Source organism: Eumetopias jubatus, unplaced genomic scaffold (genome assembly GCF_037043125.1).
Source record: "Eumetopias jubatus isolate StellerSeaLion01/CBP00866 unplaced genomic scaffold, mEumJub1_p1.0 scaffold_8, whole genome shotgun sequence".
Classification (NCBI taxonomy): domain Eukaryota; kingdom Metazoa; phylum Chordata; class Mammalia; order Carnivora; family Otariidae; genus Eumetopias; species Eumetopias jubatus.
In genome coordinates, this window is record NW_028274814.1 from 67,254,877 (window position 1) to 67,276,599 (window position 21,723).

The 21,723-nt window shown below is 37.3% G+C and overlaps 1 protein-coding gene across 3 annotated transcripts in view; it reads left to right on the forward strand.

The window, feature by feature from the left end:
- The window catches only part of FGD4 (FYVE, RhoGEF and PH domain containing 4), a 148,807-nt gene that overhangs the window by 72,508 nt on the left and 54,576 nt on the right, over positions 1-21,723 (forward strand). For all 3 annotated transcript variants that reach the window (XM_028113200.2, XM_028113202.1, XM_028113201.2), the window contains exon 2: positions 17,237-17,389. Coding sequence is in view for 2 of the 3 variants with exons in the window: in XM_028113202.1 (XP_027969003.1) it covers positions 17,237-17,389 (153 nt within the window). In the remaining variant the exon portion in view is untranslated. The remainder of the gene's footprint in view (positions 1-17,236; positions 17,390-21,723) is intronic.

Here is a 21,723-nt window from a genome sequence, read left to right on the forward strand (position 1 = left end):
CGGAAGCTGGACAGAGGAGAGAGACAAAGGATCTGGTTCCCTGATCCACTACCCTGACATCCTATAGCACTGAGTATTCAAGGGGAGGGAGAAATTTTCCTCTGTCCAAGGTTTTTCTAGCTGGACTAAGAATTAAATTTACATGAGACAGATTAACAGGAGAAAAAGCCACACTTTTATATGTGTGTACGGAGGCCCGGTAATAAAATTGAGACCTAAAGGAATGACCAAGGCAGGCACTTTTTATACTTTTTAGGCAAAGAGACAATAGTGAGGAATTGACAGGACAAAGAAAACTTCAGAATTCCATACTAATTGAAGTTCCCAAACAGAAGTTGGGCTAAGGTGGTAGGTTAGTAAGAAGTAACCAGGGTTGTTATGCAGCCTCTCAGCTCTACATTCCTTCTCTCCATAATAAATATATCTCTACCCCTGGTACAGGGAGAGGTGCCTTCCACACAGAAGATATATTTTCTGCTTTCAAGAAGACAGAGGAGGATCTGAGTGTCCTTGCACAAGCTGTCTCAAGTAATTTTTATTTGAAATAATCAGTATGCCAAAGTTCTGGCACAGCGAATGCAGGGTGCTTAGATGAATCTAGGGCCCAGTTTAATCCACCTGGTTACGCTTTGCAGTAAGAAGAAGGAACTAAAGGGGGCGCCTGGGTGGCTCAGTCAGTTGAGTGTCTGCCTTCAGCTCAGGTCATGGTCCCAGGGTCCTGGGATCGAGTTCCGCATTGGGCTCCCTGCTCGGTGGGGAGTCTGCTTCTCCCTCTCCCCCTGCTTGTGCTCTCTCTCAAATAAAGGAATAAAATATTTTTAAAAAAGAAGGAACGAAGAAATGGGTGTTACTGTAAATTGAAAACAGTTGATCAGGTAAAGCACAGCAGGCTGTGGGCCTCTTCTAACTCTGGATGGTGTCAACTAGAACCGCCCTTTGCAAGTAGAAACACATGTAATTGTGGTTTCTGTTTACTGCCACCTTCCGCTCTAGTCAATGCTGCAGACAGAATAATCTTTGTGCTTTAAATAGCCAGAGTTTTCTGTAATCTTGACCAACATCCTTAGTCGAATATAATCAAAAAGTGAACCTCCATCAGTTTTAGGGGTGGAAGAACTACCCCTAGCTCCCTTCCTCATGCAGGGGGCTGCTGGAGGAAGTTCAGTGTTTAAGATCATACCATGTCCCAGCACCAATACAGAAGTCATTGTGGAATGGGTACTTTCAACATGTCTATGCAGGGATTCATGGGACCTAACAAATGGTCACACTGAAAGGGGGAAACAGATTCAGATTCCTAGCGCCAACATTGAAATTGTGATAAAATGTAGTTAGCAACATAACAGGCACTATGGCCATGGGCCTCCCCTGTGATCTCCTACTCAAAACTGGAATTTTGACAAGCTTAGTGTGGTTTGTTTCAGTTCATCTAACGGAATTCTAACTTTTAAGGGAGCAGACAATAGTACTCTTCAGAAATGTTATCTTTTTCATTCCTTATGTATAGCAAAAAAAAATTCAGTAAATAATTATGGAGCATATTTCAGGAACATAAAATAAATATTTCTATTTTGAAAACTTTGTGTCTTTAGAGGTTGTACATTTCTTTGATCTCATTGCATTCATGCAGTTGTTGCATTTGATTTAAGAAAAATACAGTAGTCAACGGTTGCCTTTTTACACTTTTTATTTGTGCTCATCCAGCTATGGGGCCTTGAAAAATATTGACTGCCTGCAGTTACCTACCTTCAGGGCTTATTTTGAATTCATACTGCTTTTGAACTTCAAAGACCTCAAGGTATCTGCTTTCTCTGACAGTATAAAATTCTATAATTTTAGGTAACATCATCTCATGAGGTCTGAAACATTGGCAGCCTATATTGCCTGTTAGTGACTCTAGTAAATGTAAATGAAATTACAGATTATGATGGATGGAGACATCTGAGTCAGTTGCTGGGATTTTTAGCTTTTGCTGTTTTTATCAAGACATCTGGATAGTTACACAATTCCAGATGTTTAGAAATCTGCAGGGTTGTGAGAAAGATTACTCGGGTAAAAGGTTTTTCCTAGATACTTAGTATTTGTGTAGAAATGACCTTGGCTTTTAAAATTTAGATACGAATGGAAATGTTTGAAATTTTATTTAGAACTGGGCTCTCAAATAGCTATATATCTACTTACTTACTGTTGAAATTTAGAAAACATCTCTCGTGAAATAGAAACTAAAAAGGTAGGCAAATGAAGAGAAACTTGCCTAAGGTCTTTAGAGTTCATTTGTTCAAAAGTATTTATTGAGCATCTACTGTGCGGCAGGTGATGTTCCTAGGATACATCAGAACAAAGGTCCCTGCCTTCTCAGAGCTGACATTCTAACCAGGGGACACAGACAATAAATAAATGTTTTGATTTAATTTTATTGACGTATAATTGATATACAACCTGTGAGTTTCAGGTGTACAACATAACTCAATATTTGTATACATTGCAAAATGATCACCACAGTAAGTCTAGTTACCATCCCTCACCAACATTACAATTTTTTTTCTTGTGATAAGAACTTTTAAGATTTTACTTTCTTACCTTTTAAGTTTGCAATACATTATTGCCTGTAGACATTACAATCCCAGGACTTTTTTTTAGAGCTGGAAGCTTGTACGTCTTGAATCTCTTCACCCTTTTAGTCCACCACTGTACCCCTTTCACCTCTGGCAACCATCAGTCTGTTCTCTATGAGTTTTGTTTGTTCAGTTGTTTTGTTTATTAGATTCCACAGATAAGTCATACAGTATTTGTCTTTGACTTATTTCACTTAGCGTAATACTACCTTCAACGTCCATCCGTGTTGTCACAAATGACAAGATTTCACTTTTTTAAATGACAATTAGTATTCCATTGTATAGATGTATACCACATTTTCTTTATCCATTTATCCAATGATGAACACTCCGGTTGTTTCCATGTCTTGGCTATTATAAATAATCCTACAGTGAAATAAGGGTACGTATATCTTTTCAAATTAGCACATTCATTTTCTTTGGGTGCTGGAATTGCTGGATCATATGGTAGTTCTATTTTTAATTTTTTAGTAACCTCCATACTGTTTTCCATAGGTGCTGCACAAATTTATATTTCCATCCTTAGTGCATAAGGGTTCATTTTTCTCCACATACTTGCCAGCACTTGTTTCTTGTCCTTTTGATACTAGCTAGTATGACAGATGTGACATGATATCTCACTGTGGTTTTGATTTGTATTCCCTGATGATGAGTGATGTTGAGCATCTTTTTATGTGTCTGTTCCCCATTTTTAAATTGCATTGTTTTTTTTGTTGTTGTTGAGTTATAGTTTTTGTGTATTTTGATGATAACCCCTAATTGGATATATGACTTGAAAAATCTTCTCCCATTCAGTAGTTTGCTTTTTAAATTTTTATTGATGGTTTTCTTCACTGTGCAGAAGCCTTTAGTTTGATGTAGTCCTATTCGTTTTTACTTTTGTTGCCATTGCCTTTGGTGTTAGATACCCCCCCTCCAAAAAAAACCAACCCAAAAAAACAAAAACAAGACCAATGTTAAGGAGCTTACCACTTAGGTTTTCTTTTAGGAGTTTTATGGTTTCAGGTCTTTAATCCATTCTGAGTTAATATTAGTGTATGGTGTAAGAAAGTGGTCAAGTTTCATTCTTTTGCATGTAGCTATCCGGTTTTCCCAGCACCATTTATTGAAGAGACTGTCCATTTCTCCTTGTATATTCTTCTTGGTTCCTTTGTCGTAAATAAATTGACAGTATACACATGAGTTTATTTCTGGGCTCTCCATTCTGTTCCATTGATCTGTGTGTCTTGTTTTTATGCCAGTACCATGCTGTTGTGATTCCTATAGCTTTGTAATATAGTTTGAAATCAGGGAATGGGATGCTTCCTGCCATCTTTGTTCTTCTTTTTTAGGATGGCTTTGACTCTTCAGGATCTCTTTTGGTTCCATACAAATTTTAGGATTGATTTTTCTTATTCTGTGAGAAGTACCAGTGGAAATTTTGATAGGAATTGCATTGAATCTGTAGATTATTTTGGATAGATGGACATTTTAACTATTAATTTTTTAATCCATGAACATAGAATAACTTTCCATTTATTGGCATCTTTTTCTATTTCTTTCATCAGTGCCTTATAGTTTTCAGTGAACAAGTCTTTGACCCCCCCCTTGGTTAAGTTTATTACTGTTTTGTTCTTTCTGACCCAGTTGTAAATGGGATTGTTTTCTTAATCTCTCTTTCTGATAGTTTGATGTTACTGTTTAAAAATGTAACAGATTTTTGTGTATTAACTTGTTTATTCTTAACAGTTTTTTGGAAGCCTTCAGGGTTTGGTATATATAAAATCATGTTGTTTCCAGTAAGTTTTCTTCTTCCTTTCCAATTTGGATATCTTATTTCTTTATCCTGCCTAATTGCTCTGGCTAGGACTTCCAATACCATGCTGAATAAAACTGGCAAGAGTAGGCATCTGTGTCTTGTACCTATCTTAAAAGCTTTTAGCTTTTCTCCACTGAGTATGAGACAGCTGTAGATTTGTCATATACAGCCTTTATTATATTGAGACACATTCCATCTATACCCACTTTGTTGACAGCTTTTATCATAAATAGATGTTGAATTTTGTCAAATGATTTTTCTTCATCTATTAATATATCACATTGGTTTGCAAATGTTGAACCATCCTTGCATCCCTGGATAAATCCCACTTGATCATAGTGTATGATCCTTTTAATGTATTGTTGAATTCAGTTTGCTAATATTTTTGTTGGGGATTTTTGCATCTATGTTCATCAGGGATATTGGCCGGTAATTTTGTATGTGTGTATTGTCATTGCCTGGTTTTGGTGTCAGGGTTATGCTGGCCTCATAATGAGTTTGGGAATGTTTCCTCTTGTTTTTGTTTTGTTTTGTTTTGTTTTTTTAAAGAGTGTGAGAGGAATAGGTAGTAAGTCTTATTTGAATGTTTGATAGAATTCACCACTGACACTGTCTTGTCCTGAACTTTTGTTTGTTGGGAGTTTTTTTTATTACTGATTCAATCTGCCTACTAGTGATTGGCCTATTCAGAATTTCCATTTCTTCATCATTCAGTCTTAGAAGATTGTATATTTTTTTGGAATTTATTCATTTCTTCTAGGTTGTACCATTTTGGGTGTATAATTGTTCATAGTAGTCTCTTATGTACTTCTTTGGTATCAGTTATAACTTCTCTTTCATTTCTGGTTTCATTTATTTGAGCCCTCTCTTTCTTAGTCTAACTAAAGGTTTGTCAATTTTGTTTCTTAGATACAGCTCTTAGTTTCATTGTTTTTATTTTTGTTTGTATTTCATTTCTTTTCATTCTGATCTTTATTATTCCCTTCCTTCTAACTTAGGAATTTACATGTTTTTCTTTTTCTGGTGCCTTTAGGTTCAAAGTTAGATTGTTTATTTGAAATATTTCCTGTTTCTTGAGGTAGACCTGTATCACTATAACCTCTCTTAGAACTGCATATGCTGTATCCCCTTGATTTGGGTATGTTATATTTCCATTTACATTTGTCTCATGGTATTTTTTTTATTCCTTCTTTGAGTTCTTTGTTGACCCATTGGTTGTTTATTATCATGTTGCTTAATCTCCACATATTTGTGATTTTTTCCAGTTTTCCTCTTTTAATTGATTTCTTGTTTCATGCTATTACAGTTGGAAAAGATGTTTGATTTCAGTGTTCTTAAATTTATTGAGAGTTGTTTTGTGGTTTAACATGTGATCTATCCCGGAGATGTTTCATGTGCACTTGGAAAGAATGTATATTCTGTTTTGGATGGAATATTCTGTATATATCTGTTAAGACCATCCGGTCTAATGTGCTGTATAAGGCTGATGTTTCCTTATTGATTTTCTGTCTGAATGATCTATTCATTGAGTTAAGTGGGGTGTTAAAGTCCCTACTGCTATTGTTTTGCTGTCGATTTCTCCCTTTATGTCTGCTAATATTTGTTTTATATATTTAGGTGCTCCTGTGTTGAGTGCAGGGATGTTTACAGGTATTATATCCTCTTGCTGGATTGAACCCTTTATTGTTATGTAATATCCATCTTTGTCTTTTTTACAATCCTTATTTTAAAGTCTGTTTTGTCTGCTGTAAGTATAGTTATCCAGCTTTCTTTTGGTTTACACTTACATGGAATGTCTTTTTCCATTCCTTCACTTTCACTCTCTGTGTCCTTACATCTGAAGTGAATCTCTTGTAGGCACTATATATATGGGTCTTGTATTTTTAATCCATTCAGCCATGGAACTTAGTCCATTTACATTGAACCTAATTATTGGTAGGTATGCACCTATATCCATTTTGTTCATTGTTTTCTGGCAGCATTGTAGTTCCTCCGTTTCTTCTTTTTTTGCTTTCTTTCCTTTTGGTTTTATGACTTTATAATATTATGCTTAGATTTGTTTTTCATTATCTTTTGTGTATCTACTACAGGTTTTGGCTTTGTGGTTACCATGAGGCTCACATATAACAGCCTGTGTGTGTGTGTGTGTGTGTGTGTGTGTGTGTATAAAATAGTCTATTTTAAGTCAGTAGGAAGTTAGGTTTGTGAACGCATTCTAAAACTTCACATTTTTACTCCCACCCTCCATGGTTATATTTTTAAAGTCCCATTTTACATCTTTTTATTTTATGTATCCCTTAACTAATTCTTTTTTTTTAAGATTTATTTATTTATTTTAGAAAGAGAGAGCGCACAAGTGGGAGGGGAAGGGAGAGGGAGAAAGAATCTCAAGCAAACTCCACGAGTACAGAGCTGGATGTGGGGCTCGGTCTCACAACCCTGAGATCACGACCTGCCCCAAAACCAAGAGTCAGATGCTCAGTCTGACTGTGCCACCCAGGCACCCTTCCCTTAACTAATTATTATAGTTACTATTACCTTTTTTTTTTTTTTACTACTTTTGCCTTCTAAATTTTTGCACTAGTGTTATAAGTGATTAATCCATTACCGTTACCATAAATTTACCTGTACCAGTGAGGTTTTTACTGTTTTTTTTTTTCTTACTAATTAGTGCGCTTTCTTTTCAGCTTAAAGAAGTCCCTTTAACATTTTCCATAGGGCCAGTTTAGTGGTGGTGAACTCTGTTAGCTTTTGTTTGTCTGAAAAACTATCTGTCCTTCAAACCTGAGTGATAACCTTGCTGGATAGTGTTTTCCTGTTTGGAAGGTTTTTCCCTTCAGCACTTTGAATATAACATGCCACTCCCTTCTGGCCTGTAAAATATCTGCTGAGAAATCTGCTAATAGTCTTAATGGGTGTTCCCGTATACATAAGAAGTTATTTTTTCTCTTACTGTTTTTAAGATTCTTTAACTTTTGACATTATAATTATAATGTGTCTTGGTGTGTGTCTCTTTGGGCTCATTTTTGGGGAATTCTTTGTGCTTTCTAGATCTAGATGTCTGTTTTCTTCCCCAGATTAGGGAAGTTTTCAGCCATTATTTCTTCAGGTGAGTTTTCTGACCCTTTCTCTTTCCTCTGGAATTTCTATGATGAGAATGTTAATCTGTTGTCCCAGAAGTTTCTTAAGCTACCTTCACTTTTTAAAGTTCTTTTCTTTTTGCTGCTCTGTTGGGGTGAGTTTCACTGCTCTTCCAGATCACTGACACTTTGTTTTGTTTCATCTACTTTGCTGTTGAACCTCTCTACTGTATTTTTCAGTTTAGTTATTGTACTCTGCAGCTCTGTAACTTCTGTTTGCTACTTAAATTTCTAACTCCTTTTTGAAGTTCTAGTGTGTTTATTCATTCCTCTCCTGAGTTCAGTGAGCATCTTCATAGTCATTACTTTGAACTCTGTATCAGATAAATCACTCATCTGTTTTATTAAGTGTTTTTTGGAGGAGGGGTGTATCTTGTTCTTTCATTTGGAACATATTCCTCTGTCTTCCTATTTTGCTTGACTCTCTTTTCATTTCTGTGTGTACTAGGTGAAACAGCTATCTCTCTCAGCTTTGGATGAGTGGCCTTGTGTAGATGATGAACCTTATTGCTAACCTTGCCCTTTGTTATCTCTCGAACCTTTGTAATTGTCTAAGCAATGTGATTTATTCCTGATTGGCCCCAGTTGTTGAGGGAGTGGCTAGCCCTTGGAGTCTTCCAGCAGGTGGGATCTCAGTCAGCCCTTAGCTTTAGGCTAATTGGAAGCTTAACTCTCAGGCAGGAGCTTTTAAGATACACAAATACATATAGTCTGGTGGGACCACAGTTGTAAACCCTGCTGGCCTCCAGACCAGGCAATGTGCAAGTGTCCCCTTAGTGACAGTTGGAAAGACTGGGGCTCCAGAACAGTGTATAAGCTCATTTCTGGGAGGAACAGGTGAGCTGTAGCCAGGCCAAGGGAGGGCACAAAGGTAGTGTCCCCTGGCCTACATTCCCTGAGAGCATGTCTGTGGCCTTTAAATATGTAGTAATCCTAAAGTGTGTCCTTCCATCTGCAGTTCTAGGATGAGTAAATAGTCCTGTTTCAAACAAGAGTGGGATTGTGTTTTGGTCTGCTGTTTCTGCAGTGTTCTGCGGGTGGTAATCCATCAAGAACTGTCACTCCAATGTTTCAAACCTGCTGGGACCAGAAACACAGTCTTCCCTGGCACCAGAACTAGGTGCTCAAGGGACATCCCTGTGAGGGGTGTACCTACCTACACTAGCAGGGTAGAGAGGAGTGCAAAAATGGCACCTATCAGGGTCTCTCTCCCTAGAGAGAGTCCTAACAACCTTTTGGCAGGTACTCTAAGATTAGCAAATGAATCTCATTTCACAAAAGGTCTAGGTGCTTTTGTGCTGGGTCCCAGGGTGAATGAGTCTACAGTCAGATGCTTTAAGAGTGGAATCTGTGTTTCCTACAGCCCTATATTCTTCTGAATGTATGCCTTGTTGGTTTTCAAAACCAGCTATTTTGAGGGTTCTCATCTCTCTGGTATAGGTTACAAGGGTCAGGGTGCCTCATGGGAGGCACATCACCTTGCTCCACAAGTAGAAACTCCATATTTGTGACATCCTTCCTAACTGTGGGTTGCCACGGCAAGGGTAAGGTTTTTGGTGAAACCCTCTCTGCCTCTCCTACCCATATTGATGGGGCCTTATAGTTGCTTGTTACAGAGGAGCTGTTCAGTTAGTTTTCAGGTCTTTTTCAGCGGGATTTATGTCATAGGTAGCTATAAATTTGTTGCTTATGGGAGGTGAGTTAGGGGTCTTCCTATGCTGCTATACTAAACTGCCTTCCTCAATAATGTAGTTTTTAGAAGGTGGTAAGTGCTATGGAAAAAAATTAACTATACAGCTAATAAGAATAGTCCATATTGACAAGATAAAATTTGAACTAAGCTGTCAAGAAGACAAAGCAATTAGCCAGCAATTACCTGGGGGAAGAGCGTTCCAGCGGAGAATGCTAGACCAAAGGTGTACTTGGCCTGTTTGAAGGACAGCAAGGAACCAGTGTGACTGTCATACAGTGAACAACGGGGGTGATACTAGCAATGAGGTCAGTGGTAAGAGGACAAAGACCAGATCATGTACAGCCTGTCAGCCCTTTTAAGGAGGTGAATTTTTACTCTGAGTGAAATATAGAACCAGTGGAAAATTTTAGCACAGCAGTGACATGATCTGATTTGTTTTTTTTTTTAAAGGGATGTCTCTCTGGTCCTGTTTGAAAATGTGGACTGTACGGAGTGGGGAAAAGGTAGGAGCAGGGAGACCAGGTTGGAATGTCTTGCTCTAATCCAGTTAAAGTTTATGGTTATTTAGGCCAGAATAATAGGAATGGAGTGGTGGTGGTAGATGGTGGAGTTGGCAGAAATTCTTGATGGATAGGATGTAGAGTGTGAGAGAAAAAGAGGACTTGAGGTTGTTTCCAAGCTTTTTGGCCTAAGCATAGGTGAAGCTGCCATTAGCCGAGATGGAGAAGACTGTAAAGACAGTGGTTTGGAGTCAATGTTGAGGGACAGTGGTGTCAGATTTGGGTATGTTGAGTGTGAGATAGCTCCTAGACATACTAGAGGAAATGCTAGGTAACTTGAATGTATTAATATTTCTTGACCTTTTCTTCGTTAAGCAAGTGATATGCTTTTTATTTTTTATTTTATTTTATTTTATTTATTCATTTTAAAGTACGGGGCTTGAACTCCCAACCTGAGCTGAGATTAAGAGTCCAATGCTCAACCAACTGAGCCACCTAGGTGCCCCTTTATTTATTAATTTTTTTTGCAGGAACATTTTTTAAATATAAAATTAATTTTCAATAGATATAGTTTTATTCAATAGTTTTTCAATATTTTACTTTATTTAATCATATCTTTTAACCAGTTTTTATAGACTACCAGTTTTGAAAAAATTATTGAAAATATATTTACATCTAAAAGATCATCAGGGGCGCCTGGGTGGCTCAGTTGGTTAAGCGACTGCCTTCGGCTTAGGTCATGATCCTGGAGTCCCAGGATCGAGTCCCACATCGGGCTCCCTGCTCAGCAGGGAGTCTGCTTCTCCCTCTGACCCTCTTCCCTCTCGTGCTCTCTCTCATTCTCTCTCTCAAATAAATAAATAAAATCTTTAAAAAAATAAAAAAAATAAAAGATCATCAAATCCATTTTATGTTAAGAAATGTTCTCTCCAAATTTTTTTGTTTAAATTCAATTAATTAACATATAGTATATTATTAGTTTCAAAGGTAGAGTTCAGTGATTCATCAGTCTTCTATAACACCCAGTGCTCATTATATCATGTGCCCTCCTTAATGTCCATCACCCAATTACCCCATCCCCCACCCCCTTCCCCTCCAGCAACCATCAGTTTGTTTCCTGTGATTAAGAGTTTCTTGGGGTGCCTGGGTGGCTCAGTTAGGCATCTGCCTTCAGCTCAAGTCATGATCCCAGGGTTCTGGGATCAACAGGGAGCATGCTTCTCCCTCTCCTGATCCTCCTGCTTATGCACATACATTCTCTCTCTCTCTCTGTCAAATAAATAAAATCTTTAAAAAAAAAGAAGTTTCTTATGGTTTGTCTCCCTCTCTGATTTAGTCTTGTTTTATTTTTCCCGCCCTTTCCTATGCTCCTCTGTTTTGTTTCTTAAATTCCACATATGAATGAGATCATATGATAATTGTCTTTATCTGATTGACTTATTTCGCTTAGCATAATACCCTCTAGTTCCATCCACATTGTTGCAAATGGCAAGATTTCATTCTTTTGATAGCTGAGTAATATTCCATTGTGTATATATACCACACCTCCTTTATCCATTCATCTGTTGATGGACATCTGGGCTCTTGCCATAGTTTGGCTATTGTGGACATTGCTGCTATAAACATTGGGGTGCAGGTGCCCCTTTGGATCACTACATTTGTATCTTTGGGGTAAATACCCAGTAGTGCAGTTGCTGGGTCATAGGGTAGCCCTATTTTCAACTTTTTGAGGAAGCTCCATACTGTTTTCCAGAGTGGCTGTACCAGCTTGCATTCCCACCAACAGTGTAGGAAGGTTCCTAGGTGCCCCTTTAAATTAAAAGCTTTTCACTTATTTTTAAAAATACATAAAATTTGCCATCTTAACTATTATAAGTGTATAGTTCATTGGCATTAAGTACATTGGCATTGTTGTGATACCATGACCACCATCCATTCATAGAACCCTTCGTCTTGTAAACTGAAACACTGTACTCATTAAACAGTAACTTTACATTCTTCTATCTCCTCAGCCCCTGGCAACCACCGTGCTACTTTCTGTCTGATTTTGACTACTCTACATAGCTGGTATAAGTGGAATCAAATAGTATTTGTGTTTTTTAACTGGTTTATTTCACGTAGCATAACGGTCTCATGGTCATCCATGTTGTAGCATGTATCAGGATTTCCTTCCCTTTTAAGGCTGAATAATATTCTGTTGCATGTATATGCCACATTTTGTTTATCTCTTCATCTGTTAATGGATAGTTGGGTTGCTTCCATGTTTTAGTTATTGTGAATAATGCTGCTGTCTACATAGGTGTGCAGACATAAAGGATACGTTTTTTAAATCTTTAATACACCTATGACTTTCATAGATTTTCTCTTTTACATAAGTAATTTCAGGAGCACCTGGGTGGCTCAGTCGTTAAGTGTCTGCCTTCGGCTCAGGTCATGGTCCCAGGGTCCTGGGATCGAGCCCCACATCGGGCTCCCTGCTTGGCGGGAAGCCTGCTTCTCCCTCTGCCGCTCCCCCTGCTGGTGTTCCCTCTCTCGCTGTGTCTCTCTCTCTCTGTCAAAAAAATCTTTTAAAAAATAAATAAATAATTTTAAAAAATAAGTAATTTCAAAGCACATTTTCATTAGAAAAGATTTAAATGATACAGCTATGTAGACAGCAAAACAAAGTTCCAATTCATCCTCTCCCCCTACGCCCAACTCCCCCAGTTAAGTTTGCCCTGTTACTGACATCCCTTTCTAATGCATTTATGCACATTTGTATGCATCTTCCTTTTTTAAAGGGGGTCCTACTGTACATATTTTTCTATAGCTTTTTTTGTCTTTTATTTAATAATGTCTTGGAGATCGTCCCAATCTTATGTTTTTCTGTTTTTAACAATGGTTCATATGTTCCATAAAGTTGCATCGACTATTCGTATACTTTTGTACATGTACATATACTTTTACACACACAGGATTCTTTCTGTACATTCCTAGAAGTAGAATTCCTAGGTCCAAGAAAATTTCTTAAACTATTAATCATATATTCTTTTCTAAGATCCTTTATGGTTTGCTTATTTTTCTGGAAAAGTTATTATGGAGCTCTAGAAGTTTGGAAAACGAATAGTATTCTAAGATAAATTTCCTGGCTATGGATTTGTTCCCCTTTGCAAAAGGGTTGTAAACCATGAGTTTATAACTTTAATGGGTTTATTTAAAAAAAGAACTAGTTGATCTCTTAATCTAGGCATTTTAGTTAACACATGGGAGATATGACCCTTATTTGAATTTATAGGACAAGTGGGGAGTTTTTGAAGGGATGATAAGAAAACATTGTTGAAAATGTCTTTTAATATTTTTAGTGGAGAAGCCTGGCGGATACCACCTTACCCAGGGACCAAAGTTAATATCACATGTGATAATCACATTGATAATACACAGTGATGTAATACAGTGAGATGGGCACATTGTCTCTATGATGTCCTACCCTCAAGCCCATAAACCCAATTTAATCATGGGACAACATTAGAGAAACTCAATTTGAGGGACAGTCTACAAAATACCTGACCGTGACTCTTTAAAAGTGTCAACATCATACAAAACAAGCAAAGACCGAGTAACTCTCTCAGGTTGGGGTGCAATAAGGAGACAATGAGAACTAAATGCAATGTGATATTTTAGATTGGATCCTATAACAGAAAAGGGATGTTAGTGGAAAAATTGATGAAATCTGAACTAAATCTGTGGTTTAGTATTGTATCAATATTAAATTCTTAGTTTTGATAAATGTACCATGGTTGTATAAGATGCTAATTTTAGGAACCTGAATGCAGCTCCCTATAAATCTAAAAATATTTCAAAGGAAGTTTTGGGGGTGGTGCGGATCATGCCTGGGTGGCTCAGTTGGTTTAACATCCAACTCTTGGTTTCCACCCAGGTCACCTCAGGGGTTGTGAGATAGAGCCCTACATCAGGCTCTGCGCTCAGTGGGGAGTCTGCTTAAAGATTCTCTCCCTTTGCCCCTCCCCCAATGCATATTCACGCTTGCGCACTCTCTCAAGTAAAAAATCTTCCGTAAAAAAATAAGTTGTGGGTTTTTTGTTTGTTTGTTTGTTTTTAAGGTATCTCTTTACTCTGGACAATGTAGTCCTAAAAAGTTTGTCTTCCCTAGAACACTACTTCTTACTTCTTAAATCTAAGAGACCCTCTTGTCCCAAGGAGGGGAGTCCATTGAGCTTTTATGGACTAGAGACTTGGTGCAGTTGGAAGAGATGTCATGAATGGTTGAGGCAGGATAGACATGGCCATAGCAAGGCCAGAAAGATGTGATCTGGGGGAATGGATACTATGGCAAGAGAGCAGGCCTGTAGAATCAGAGAACTGAGTGGACTTTGTTTTGGAATGGATGGCCAAAGAGTGTGAAAGAGCTATTTGAGAATGATTTCGCAAAATAAAATAATAGCTCAACACAAAGTTTTGCAAATAGGAGACAAAGTCACCCTAACCATTAAGATGGATTATCTGCCACTCACAAGTGATACAAAAGAAGACCTATAAATAAAAGTGAAGCATAGTGGCAACCTCTCTAGCTGAAGTCAAAGATGAGGCTGGATTGATGAATTGAAAATGTCTGAGGCTTTTTGCAGTTAGCATATATCTAGACATTTCTTACAGGAGATGCGACCCAACAAGCATAAATCAGTAACCCAAATGCAGAGGAATGCAAAATGGGTAGGACCATGGCTGAAAACATTATCAGTCCTCAGGAAGAGACTTTATTTAAATAGGACCCCTTCCCTCACACTAACATAATATAACTGTACTTGTATCTGGGCCCAAGATTAACTGTTTAGTCACTCTTCTTGGTAAGTTGGAATCTAAAAGTTAATATTAAATTTCTTGAATGGATGGACCATCTGATTACAGTTTTGGTTTCAGTTCCCTGTTATGCAGTTGGCACCCAAACAAGAACTGTCTCCAAATGTGAGTAGGCCAAGTTAATCATAAACACTCAAAAAAAAAAAAAAAGTTTTACTTTGTTTTGCTATTCCAATATGTCAGAAGATGAAGTATTTAATGAAATGGTCCTTTTTTTTATGGCACATTTCTTTACCATGATGTGTTTGACCTAGAGCAGTGGCCAGCAAACTTTTCATGTAAAAGGCCAGATAGTAAATATTTTTGGCTTTGGAGCTCCTGGGTGGTTCAGTCAGTCTGCCTTCCACTCAGGTCGTGATCCCAAAGTCCCGGGATGGAGTCCCACATCTGGCTCCCTGCGCAGCAGGGAATCTGCTTCTCCCTCTGCCCCTCACCCCGCTCTGGCTCTCATGCCCCCCCCCATAAATAAATAAAATCTTTAAAAAATATATTTTTGGCTTTGCAGCTACAAATGGTCTCTGTTGCCTATTTGTCATTGCTTTTTTTTTCCCTTAACCCTTTCAAAATGTGTTTTCTGTCTCTTTTACCATATTTTCATACTTTGTGATAGTGGCTAAAGTTTGCAGACTGGTGTTAAGCAATGATCTAAAATCAAGTTTCTAGTTGTAGATTTATTGCACTGACAAAAAAAATTGTAAACGTGACTTTAATGGATTTATAAGAAAGTGGATATGTGGTTGATTTCTTACTGCAGGCCTTTTGGCACATTCATGGGAGAACTCTCTAATAACTATGACACTTGCATAAAACCCATCATATCCTGAAAGTTTGCTATCCAGAAATAAAGGGCCTAGTTTTTAATTTCAAGTTACTTATTCAAGACATCTTTTGTATCTAAATAGGCTAATTATTAAAGTGGTTTCATCTTTTAATATGTAATGTGATTTATTTTTCAAAGATCCAGTATAATCTGTTTTCTCATTTAACCCATTAGCTGCCTCCTTTTTATAGTTTTGTTGCTATAAGTCACATTCTTGCTTTCAGTGCCTCATTTTACAATCACATTATAGTTTCTGCCTCTGACTTGGAGCTAAGCTCTGGCTTTTCACTGTTTCTGTCCCGAGGCCATACTTCCAGACCCCAGCTGGTGGCCTTTAGGACCCGGAAGCCATCCTTGGGATCACTGTGGAACAAACATCCTAATGCTCTTAAAAGACTGAGTGGTTAGATACCATGCTACAGGTTATTTAGTTAGATTTTGCCTGCTTCACATGGTTTTTCTAAAAAGGCAGATAGGATCACACCTTTAAAGATTTGAGCTTTTATTTCTTCTGTTTGCATTTGTCATAATATACTGTCAAATCTATAAATCTTGCATTCAAAGCCTCTGTTCTGTTTGGCTAAACGGTGCTTAATCCAGCTGGCAGCCCATTTTAGCAGAAGGGTGTCTGATGAAAACCCATTTACTTGGTTGTAGCACTGGATCTCTCGAACTTGTCGACAATACTCAGAATGGTTAATATCTTTTAAAATTTGTTTTACCAAGGTAAATTTCAAGGAAAACACAGAAAATAAAGCAGTGTGTGCAGTTTTTAATTAGTACTTTTTAATAATCAAAATAGAATTTTTTTTACTCAGTAAAAAGTTGATTGGATTTTATTAGCATTTGTTTTGAATAATTAAGGCTTTTGATCTCACAGTTCTCTAGATATTTGGATTCTATAAAAATGAAACTCTGTTTTTTAAACAGTGATAGTTTCTTAAATGGAATACTTTATTTAGTCATCATAATATTCCTGGTAGAAATTTTATTTTCTCCTAATCAGGGTCCACTCTGTTGTTAATATCACTGGGTCAACCAGAAGAAAGGGAAATTTAATACAAGTAGTATAAAGAGAAAACAGTGGCATATGATTTCTTAAAAAGTCTCTGAAATTCAACAGTTAACTTCTTATATCAGGAATCGAACAAAAATTGATCTATTTTCCTACATCTATGTCTTACGATGTATTTCAGTCTCTTAACATTTTAGAGTTCTGAGTTATAGATATGACAGTATAATCTGTATAATCCTTTTTTTTAATGTGGGTATTAGCTTATATATGTAGATGTGGAGTCTGAGTACACTCATGAGTGAGAGGAGTGTGTGTGTATTTGTTCGTTTCTCACTGAACCATTCTTCTGGAGTCTTTAGGTCAGCTGTCGTGTCGGTGCTTTCCTGCTTTGTTCTTTCGAGTCACTCTAGTCACTCGATGACTGGTGACTGGCCGCTGGAAAGGAACGCTTGCAACAGATGAGTGCTGGGGCCCTCCAGTCCTCGCCTTCCCCTGTAGCAGCTGCATTCTGCCCTTTCTGTGGCCCTACAAGGAAAGGAGGGAGAGAGGGCGGGGGTGTGCATGTGTGCATGCGCGCGTGCGTGGTGATCTCTGTCAGTATGCATTACAAGGTTTCTCAAGCACATGGAATGAAATCTTTCCCAAGAAATTCTGTCAAGGCCAGCACACATGGGAAATGTACTGCTTTGCTTAGTCTTCTATCTGTGATTGTTTTTGTTTCATGGGACATTTAACTCATGGGACATAGCTGCCCTCTACCTCTCTATTTACCTGTCCTTTCTTTTTGAACTCTTCCAGGCAGCAGTACCTGTCCAAAGATCACTATAGTTCCACCTTGTTTGAAAAGAAGCACGACCCCACTGGTTGATCAGAATGTATCTAATGAAGAGGCTCAGGGAATAAATGGAAAAACACCCACGAAACACTCAGCTGCAAGTCCAAAGCCACAAGGTATGGGTTTTTGTTTGTTTGTTTGTTTGTTTTTTATCAGGTTGGGTGTTATGTTATTGATGAAGGCTACCCAGAAGAATGATAATGACTAAGAAAGAGTTTTAAGCTTTCAATGGAAATATTGGGTGCATTTTTTTTTTCAGGGAAAAAAATCAGTCTCAGGCAGAGTTGGGTATTTGTTCTGCTCCTAAAACATCTCATACATTTTTCTAATATTCTTTTCTCATTGCTGAAATTTACATGTCCCCTTAAGGTGACTGTGATCACTTCATGCAGTATCCTTGACCTAGTACATGGCCTGACTTACTATTTGCATAATAAATATGTGACAAATGAATGACTACTGTCAGAAAATCAGTATGACTTGCTAGATGTCAGAGGATCTGTGAAACAGATAATTGTAAAACCGTGCTTAATATGCTTTGTAAGAATGTGATTTTATACTATTCAGGACCTGGAGCTTGAAAAGGCTTCTTAGTAAAGTCATCTACAGTTATTAAAATAAATGGCTCCTTCATTCAAGAATTGAGCAGTCAACAAGGGGAAAAACAATTACGGTGGTGGAAATCTTTGAATGTTTTGTTCAGGGACCATTTCCTTTTAGCAATAAATTTCTAGTGAACTGGGTATTAGCTTTAAAGAGCACAGAACTGCATTTTGATGACAGAGAGTAAGACCTTTGGAAACATTAACACAAAGCTGAGCCCTACTGTGATTTAATGTGTAGTTTCTTCCTAATAGATTTTTATTTGTACAAAATGCTGAACATTCATTCAGCTGCGAAACAATACTGGGCATTTTCAGAATTACTGTATTTTGGGAAAAAATCAATTTCTATTTGATTTATGTTGTATTTACTTTGGTCTCTTGTTCTTTGAAAGAAAAGTTGTTACAGAGAACACATAAAAGAACAAGTGTTACTCTTTAAAGTTCTTATGTTTTTAGGATTTCTGAGTCTTAAAGGCGCTTAAACAGAAAGGGGCTTAAAATAGAATCTGCCAGATTGTGGGACATTTTTCTTTTTGTTCTCACTACTGGCTATATTTGTGGTAGTGTGGGGTAAGGCTATCAAATAGTGAGATCAGATAATTGGTGATTGCAATGAATGACTCATTCATGAGTTCATAACCTTTTCTTTTGACCATATTCCTCCCTATATAATTGATCTGAATATGAACATAGAAATTTTTTTGATCATGGTTTAAGCTATTTTATTTGCCAAATACAAAATTCCATCTTGCTTGTTAGACCTGAGCTGACAAAGATCAAATGAAGTAAGAATATAAAAAATGAATGTAATTCAGTTTTATGTAATTGCCCAGATCACAAACAGGAATTTCATTATTTATAAAGCCTTTTTTGGGAAGATGCATTACTTCATTGTTTATCATAGTTCATTGAGATAAATTACAGCAGTGTCCTTCCTGAGCTGCTGTGTGCCAAAATAATCATATTCTTTAGGAAGCTAACACTTGATCTTGCTTTTGCTGTTTGGAATTATAATTAAAGTCAATATATTGATTATTTAAATACATACATACTTCCTGTTCTGAATATGGATTAATATCTATAATTTAACCTAACTATAGGGGCTATTTCCAGGTATTAAATGATTTAGAGAACATTGTACTTTTTTAAAAGTACTCTCACTCATTGCTTGGTCCATCCCTGGTTCCCCAGCTAAAATTTTAACCCCACTGTCACCTTTGACATTTCATATTTCCTCTTACCTACTTTATTTTTTCTCATTCATTACAATCTGACCTACTCTGTATGTCACTCATCCATCTTAGTTTTTTTCTGCCTTTGGACTGCCAATCCCCCATGGCATCACAGGCCTTCAGTAATACTTGTTGAATGACTCCCTGCTCCATCGCCACGTTTCCTCTACTTTGTTTCTGCTGTTCTTTGTTTAAAACTTGGAAGAATGTTGCTATATAGAGGAAAAACATGCAGGAAATGAGGCTACATCTTGGTATTGTCAGATCAGCTGCCAAATAAATTGGGCACTACTTACTTATTAACCAAATAAAAGTGTTCCCCACCCTCTAGTGGAGAGAAGCTTACTTTTAATTTCTCCAAACCCTTCAGAATATTTGAGTGACTGAGGCAGAGAAAGGAAGGGGTTATTAATAGGGACTTCCTGTACAGATCAAGGGATTATCATACTGATACCTTTATTCCCACTTGATGGCAAATCCCTTACAAATTATGAATGGGGAGCCTATTGAGGCTTCAAGATCCATTATGTAATTTTAATTTAATTGAAGATTCTTATTTTAGAGAAGTGTTCTCACCTGGAGATAATTTTGCAGCCCCCCCCACCCCATGGCCCGCACTTGATATTGTCTAGAGACTTTTTTGCTTGACCCCACGTATGGAAGTTTCTGATGGCAGCCAGTGGGGAGAGGCTAGAGATGCTGTTCAACATCGTACAGTGCACAGGCCAGCCCCCCAAAACAAAGAATTATCTGACCTGAAATGTCAGTGGTTTGAGAAACTCTTATCTGGATCCTCAAAAGAGCTCATAATTAAATCTTTTTTTTTCTCCTGTGGAGTGCTAATAATATCGTAGCTACAGTTTATTTTAGTGATATTTAAAGGGAGGGACAATATTGAATACCTTTATTAGTGGTGATTATATAGTAATGTGTCTGGAACAACATCAGGTTTATATTTTTGTGTTTATTAATAAGTTATGGGGATATAGTGTACAGCTTGTAACTATAGTTAATAATACTGTGATGTATATTTGAAAATCAGTGAGAAGAGATCCTAAAAGTTCTCAATCCACGAAAAAAATTGTAACTGTGTGGTGATGGATGTTAATTAGACTTTAGTGATCATTTCACAATATATACAAATATTGAATCATATTATACACCTGTAATTAATATAATGTATGTCAGTTATATCAATTAAAAAATACCAACAAGTATTTTTGAACAATTACAATTTTAAAACAATGAAAGAGCTAAATTTTAGATTAGATAAGCTTCCATTTGAATCTAAGTAAGAGTCTGTAGCTTTTGAAATAGATTCCTTTAATAGTTAGGGCTTGTTTTGCCTCAGCCTCAGAAAATACCCTAAAGCCTTGGAAAACAATGGTTTATTCACTTCATACCAGTCCTACCCGTCAAGCAAATTACTGAGCAACTTCCAACATAAGTCTGTCTTCTTGTTCACCACTTTTAATATTGAACTATTTCCTGCCATGCTAGACATAACTCAAAATAACTTCTTTAGCAATTAAAGCTAATAGTTCTTTTTCTCTCAGGAGCTTTGATCCACAGCATTCTCCATAATTGTTTATTTTGTAGAGCCCATATATTATTACTCATCAATCATTAAACCTTAATGTTTAAAAAAGTTTCATGAACCTCGAAAGCCACATTATTTGAATAATTTAAGTAAATGTGAGGTACTCAAATGCATTTCATTTTCTTCTAAAGCATCCTGTGTGTAATGTTCCATTCTTAAAGTATAATATGTTATAAATTCATAATGTATTAAAAATAGCCAGCTGTGTAGGGCACCTGGCTGACTCAGTTGGTAGAGCATGCAACTCTTGATCTCAGGGCTGTGAGTTCGAGCCCCACGTTGGGCTAGAGTTTACATAAAAATAAAATGGGCAGCTGTTGTTTTTCATAGTAAGTAAAATGAGAGTAATCAAAATCCACTAGTAATCCCCAAACTTAAACTGGCAATTCATTTTTTTCATGCTTGGTAATTATTTCAGATGGTTGGAAATTCTTAAATAAATTGTTTTGTTCTATTTACGGTCTGTAAAATTGGCTGCAATAGAGCCCATTTACTTACAGTCAACTAGATATCTCAAAATTAGCATGTCCATAACTGGACTACTGATGTCTCCAAAAATTACTCTACCTGTTGTGGTCAGTTGATAACAGTTCCATCCTTCCAGTGGTTCAGGCCAAAGGTCTCCAGAGTCATCCTTGACTCCTCTCTCTTTCGCTCATACCTCATATTTATTCTATCAGGAAGCCTACTTTGAAAACATACTGGAATCCACCTACCTGTTTCTCACTACCTCCTTCTAAGTACCGTTACTTCGCCTGAATTTCTGCAGTAGCCTCCTGACTCTTCTCCCTGCTTCTACCCTGTTTCCACCCTGTTTCCCGATGTCCTCAACAAAGCAGCCAGAGTGACATAGTTGGCTAGAAGTCCTGTCATGTTACTCCTTTGCACAGAACTCCAGTGACTTTTCATTCCACTCAAAGTCACGCTCCTTACAGGGCACCACCAGGTTCTGCGTTATCAGGTTATCAGGCCCTCCCTCTGACCTCAGTACCTTCTTTTGCCTATTAGCTGCT